Source organism: Amphimedon queenslandica, unplaced genomic scaffold (genome assembly GCF_000090795.2).
Source record: "Amphimedon queenslandica unplaced genomic scaffold, v1.1 AMPQUscaffold_13510, whole genome shotgun sequence".
NCBI classification, from domain to species: Eukaryota; Metazoa; Porifera; class Demospongiae; order Haplosclerida; family Niphatidae; genus Amphimedon; species Amphimedon queenslandica.
The window spans coordinates 619,600-625,958 of NW_003546254.1; the positions used below are offsets into that span (position 1 = coordinate 619,600).

At 32.9% G+C, this 6,359-nt stretch overlaps 1 protein-coding gene across 1 annotated transcript in view; it reads left to right on the forward strand.

Annotated features, from left to right (window-relative positions):
- The first annotated feature begins 949 nt into the window (after positions 1–949).
- LOC100632905 (chloride channel protein 2-like) overlaps positions 950–6,359 on the forward strand; it is an 11,837-nt gene continuing 6,427 nt past the window's right edge. The window contains exons 1-8 of the mRNA XM_020005987.1: positions 950–1,028; positions 1,090–1,219; positions 1,540–1,668; positions 4,206–4,340; positions 4,609–4,742; positions 5,247–5,336; positions 5,577–5,655; positions 6,054–6,264. Coding sequence (XP_019861546.1) covers positions 981–1,028; positions 1,090–1,219; positions 1,540–1,668; positions 4,206–4,340; positions 4,609–4,742; positions 5,247–5,336; positions 5,577–5,655; positions 6,054–6,264 — 956 coding nt within the window. The 5' untranslated portion in view covers positions 950–980. The remainder of the gene's footprint in view (positions 1,029–1,089; positions 1,220–1,539; positions 1,669–4,205; positions 4,341–4,608; positions 4,743–5,246; positions 5,337–5,576; positions 5,656–6,053; positions 6,265–6,359) is intronic.

Sequence of the window (6,359 nt, forward strand, 5' to 3'; positions counted from 1 at the left end):
AATAATACTCAGTATATGCACATGTGCTAAAGCAGCTTTTCGTCCGACAGCCATTTCCTTTGGTGGCACCAAAGAACAGACAAAAACTGTGTAGACTATTCCCATACCATTAAAGCTGCATCATGTTCCGACTGTGCATGCATGTTTGACATTATGTATGTATATATGAGGTGAGGAGTATCTCATAAAGGGATAGTGTCGCCTGATGGTAACAGGCTGGGGAGAGATGACACAGTGAGAGTTAAACCAACACAATATTGTATCAACAAATGCTCAAAGAAGACACAACACGGACAAATACTACACACGAAGGAGAGGTTATACACAAACTGAACAGGTGAAATATCATGAGAGACAATTAGTGATATGTATACATAATGGATGAAGGGATGTAAGAGGTGGTGAGAGAAACACATCTTACCTTTTAATAGCTGCTGGGCTTCGTTGTTTGGTTCCATAGTGATATAACCTTCTCTCCCAGCTACTGTTAGAGCATCACCTCAACACTGGAGAAGAAAAGCGGGCTGTAGTCTGGAAGAGAAGATAAAGGGTCGGTCAATGTCAGCCTTGTTAGGGTAGGATCTGGCGCTTGAAAAGGCTCAAACTGCAAGCTACTTAACACTGATTCTTCTAGGCAAGGGATTATAGATACAGGACAGCTTCGTACTAACTCAAACAAACCCTCCCAAGCTACAAACAAAGCTAAATATCACATGCAAATATCCAGAAAATGTGAAATCAGTCAAATCACCATCTCATAATTAGTCCCGCCCATTCCCGCCATTATACCGTATAATATTTCATATTCTAATTATTCATAAAACCACGCCCATCTACAATATTTTACCGTATTGTTCTTCTTTCTAAATAATCAAATAAAAGAAAAATTTAAAAAGTAAGTTTTTAGACAAAACAAACCTTTGGCTTTTCCTTTCTGTTTCACGCCTTATTTTTAATTTATTCTCAAGGGAGGAGAGGGAATGGCTGGTCAAACGGAAACACAAGAATATGAGTTCGAGAGAACGCTGGTTAGTTATAGTATCAGTGTGATGGGCGTGGCCACAATATTCTTTCTTCTTTTTTTGTCAGATGCATGGACGTTATCGTAGTGAGCTGGGAGGGTTTGCCCGTGAGATAGCAGCCTCTCAGAGAGAAAGAGATGCCCAGAGGATGAAAATGGCGTCGGTAGCAAAACATCAAAGACGGGAACTGAGAAAAAGTAAGCAAAAGGTTAAAATGAAGACGACGTACGAGCTTTTAAAGTTCCCATACATGCATAAATTATAATAATAATTAATACCAATCAGCTGGAAATATTGTCATGGAATTAATATTAAAGGTGGATTATTAAACCCACCAATTATCTCATTCTGAGCATCCTTGGGTACACTAAATTGCCAATCCGCTGATTACAAATTTTCAACAAATTGTCAAATTCAACTCTCACTGATATTTCGGTAGTACTACATGTGTACATGTACATGTATGTTGTTATGTGCTATTTTTTCTACTTGTATTTATTTATTATGCTTTGTATAGGATCATTTAATATATTCAAGACCTATATAGCTCCTTATGTTGGTGACTGGTTGTTCATACTAATGCTAGGACTACTAATGGCCGTACTGTCATTCATCATTGATTATCTCATACAAATACTCGGAGAAGGTACTAAAGTGCATGTACATGTAATTTAACATCTTAAAAAAGAACATCTTTATAATGTGGACAATTAGGACACTTTTATAATGAGGGCACCTTTTTAATATCTTAATTTGTACATACAATGTATCTTATACATAAATGCCTCTGAAATGAGGACACCTAATCCTGTATTAAGGACAGGTAGTGTGGGCCCAGTGGTGTCCTTAATAAAGAGGCTACAATATGCATTAGTTATGCTACATGGATGCACATTGATTATATTGATCACAATTCCAGGATTGCAATGAAATCATAATTATTCTAGAAATGTTGTTCATATACGTACATTGACATACAGTATGACGTGTGTGTGTGTGTGTGTGAATGAATACTTGTGTAATTTGTATAATAAATAATTCTTTGTCTTTTGTGCTGTATTTGTTTTGTCTGGAGCCACATCACTCTATTACATGTATGTCTGCCCATGTCAATCTGGCTATAATAGCTTAACCATTTCATTAACAACTTCTTACCTCTTGTTTGAAGGAAAGGTTCCATCATTGCTCTTAGATCTAGAAGAGTTAGGGTTGAGTCTGGTCTAGGTTTCCTAAAATTTCCCATTTTCCAGCTTTTGGTCTCTCATATATCTAGCCTAAGTCTCCTATTTCTAGTTTGATGCATACCGTATAGCTGGAAAAGTTTGCGGGAATTATATTTTGTGATTTTGTACCCATACAGCTTATTTTAATGTTTGTGGAATTTAATTTTGCTGGTGTAGGCGTGTACTGTTGATACACCCATTACTTATAATGCTTTGCGGAATCAAATTGTGCGTTTTTATGATGAACAGCAAACAGCAAAATTAAATTCCAGCAAATATTTCTAGCTATACGGTACGTATTGATATAATTACATTCTTTCTGATTAACTCAATTTTTGTTAATGCCCCTCACTGAATGGAGTGCTTCATACACTTACAATACAGTCTATACACGTGTCAGGATATGTGACATACCATTCATATTCTAGTACTCTATCATTTTTAGTAATGTCTTGCACGTGTTTGTTCATCCATGGTGGCCAACACACGTCTCTGTCTACAATTATAATGCCTTTAATTTGTAATTCATTTTGAAGGGTGTAAGTAATTCATTTTTTATTAAGGAATTTGCAATGTGTATAATTGTACATGTACATGTATTGGAAAGTGACCTCTATACTGTACATGTACATTCATCACACTGTACTGTATGCATGTACATGTACATGTAGGTCTTATTGTAATAAAGGTCTTAATGATTTTATTGAACAAAATATACTTGTACCAAAATTGTGTAATTTTCTCTTGTGAGAATTATTATAAATTCCCACCATAATCAAAATATCATAGTAGCCGTTTCCTTCCACTATAACATAAGAAGAAATTGAGTATACTGCATGCCTATAGTAGAATGTGGGGTTTCACACAGAGCAACTAAGTGAGCTAAACAGCATGCTTCTGCTCAAACTTTATACACAACATAAGGACATGTATATGTTTCAGAAAAAAAAATAGAGATTCTCTCGTTGATACTTTTGACAAAATTTAACCAAATTGGACACTAGTGGAGGGCCTTTTTGTTCCATTTTTGAGCAACTTGACAATCCACTGACAAGAAGCTGGGATAAGCAATATGCTAAAACCCTGTGGGAAACCGACTTATACATTATACATGTACATGTACATTGTATATAAAGTTTATTGAATAACTTTCAATAAATACATGTACATATACTGTACTTGTACATACATGTACATGTATACAGTAAAAATATACAAAGTTTGTACATACTACACCAACAAAATATACATACATGACGTTTGTTTATAGAATCACAATCACTAATTATTGATATCATTGTTGATTTATGCATACAACATGTACATCACATACGTTTATTATATTAGTTTGGTACATGTATATTTAGTGTTTAGTGTTTATTTATGTAAGCTTTAGTTATTGCTTATTATGATAGTCGCTACTTTCTCACTTTTAAATCACAGCTGACATCACCACGTATAGCATTTCATCACTTATTACCTCAAAAGTAATTAAATTTTTGTAATAATAAGATTTTATAGACTAGTACTGACTCATAGTTACTCATGATTAATTAAATTTTGATTGTTTTCTTACTTGCCATACCACTCCCTACAGTATGGGCCCAATCTCTCAGACAGTCACCAAACAAAAATTAAAAATCTAATTCCTCAATAAAGTACATGCATATACAGTCTACATATCTGTACATGTACATGTAATAATTGACATGGTTGTAAAATTTTAATGTATTTTTGTAATTTCGTGTATTAAAACTTAAAAAGAAGATATACTTTTAAAATACATGTACATGTATATGTACAAAATGTGCATAGAAAACTGCAGTACTACATTCACAAGAACATGCACATGCATTTAATATTCTTTATAGTCTAAAAAAATTAATTGATAATAATAATGTTACAGTACGTATGTACTATTAATCAATAATCATTATTATTATTATTCATTTTCCTTCAGCTCATCAAGTTCTTAGCTTAAAGCTGATAGCTGACTCTCACTGGTTTCTTAAGGCATTTCTGTGGGTTGTGTTTCCATTGATACTGATACTCTTCTCTGTTGGCTTTGTTCAACTAGTGTCTGTTCATGCTATTGGTATGTTCAAGTCTTTTAATCTTTGTCTTCCTCTCCCTCTCATCCATTAATATCATGTCATTCATTTTGTTATTAATATTATTAGTATTATTAATAATATTGTATTATTGATATTATTAATATTATTAGTATCATTAGTTATTAATATTATTAGTATTATTAGTATATTATTAGTATATTAGCATTATTAGTATTATATCATTATTAGTATTATTATCAATATTGTTACTATTATTACTCTATTTTTTAATTTTTTTATTTTCTCCAGGCTCAGGTATACCAGAGATGAAGACTGTCCTGAGAGGTGTCAATCTACCCAATTACCTTTCATTCAGGACCTTCATATCAAAGACTGTGACACTAATAACAGCAGCAGGGAGCACACTACCCATTGGGAAGGAGGTACATTGTGTTATATAATGTCACTCAATTACACATACCCAACACTTGATGTAATGGAGCATTCATGTAGCTGGAATAACCAAATAAGGATTACAGTAACGGGCTCATTGTTACATAGATCTAGATTTTATGAGGCCATTCTTACTAAAAATAAGAGACAGAAGGATACCTATAGGCCAGGAAAATGCACGGACATGCATGGTAGTCTATAGTACAGTATAATAGTACAGGGTTTTAATTTGGCAAAATTTTGCCAAAAATGGCTAGGAGAGAATTCTTGATTTTAATAACCTTTTCTGATTCATATACATGTACATGTACTTATGTTTTGTAGAAAGTTTGAGTGGATTCCTATCAAATTTGGATTTTTTACGAATTTTTAAAGTTGCATTTTGCTAAAAAAAGAGAGAATTCTTCATTATTATAATTTTTCCTGATGCATGTACATGTACAACAATGTATAATAGTATATGTAATTGTTTTATTATATTTTTGTGTATTTAGGGTCCTTTTGTTCACATATCAAGTATAATTGCTGAGATTATGTCTCGCATCATTGGAAAATATGTTAAGATCTTTAATCATATTTTTGCTGTAAGTCGTAAAAATATGTACATGTACATGTATGCATACTAATCATCATCAATTCATCATCATCATCATTATCATCATCATCATTATTATTATTATTATTATACTGCAGCAATTTAAATAAAATTAAATAATTAAGAGGCCGACACATAACAGCAGAAAAATTAAATAACAATTAACTAACACTAATGAAAATATTATCATTAATTGATGGTCATAATTCTTCATCATCACTATTCATAGAATGAAGCCCATACTAATGAGCTGTTAGCTGCTGCCTGTGCTGTTGGTGTCTCCAGTAATTTTGCTGCTCCCATTGGAGGTACAGTTCATAATACTAATTAATAGATGTATATATAATAACAGCAATTTTTGTGTTGCAGGTGGTATTTTTCCTTATTTTTATCCTCACTTAAAATCCATGAAATTTAAATCACCTCCAATGCCATTCTATTGTATTACATTATAATGTAATGTATATACATGTACAGTAGACTATGCCCAGGACACAAAAATTAGCTCACAAAATTTTTAATTTTTGAGGACTTTTTTGAAAACAATTAACACTCCAAAATTTCAATGTATAGATACATGTAATTAGAGTAAAAATTATCTAATATTACATGTACTGTACATGTATTTATGTTTATACTTATATATTTTATATTTTACACTCAAAAATTTTAATGTATTTTAAATTTTTGTGCACCCATTCTCCAGGCGTGTTATTCAGCATTGAAGTAACTGCCACTTATTTTGCCGTGAGGAATTACTGGAGGGGATTCTTTGGGGCTGTATCTGGTGCCTTCCTCTTCCGTCTCATCGCCGTGTGGGTCAAACAAGAGGAGACTATTACTGCTCTCTTTAAGACTTCCTTTGACATTGTCTTCCCTTTCGATCCTTTGGAAATAATGGCCTTTGCTTTTATTGGGTAAGAAATTAGAGCTCCTGAAAGTGTGTTAATTTAACTTAATTGTCTTCTCTCTCTCTCTCTCTCTCTCTCTCTCTCTCTCTCTCTCTCTCTCT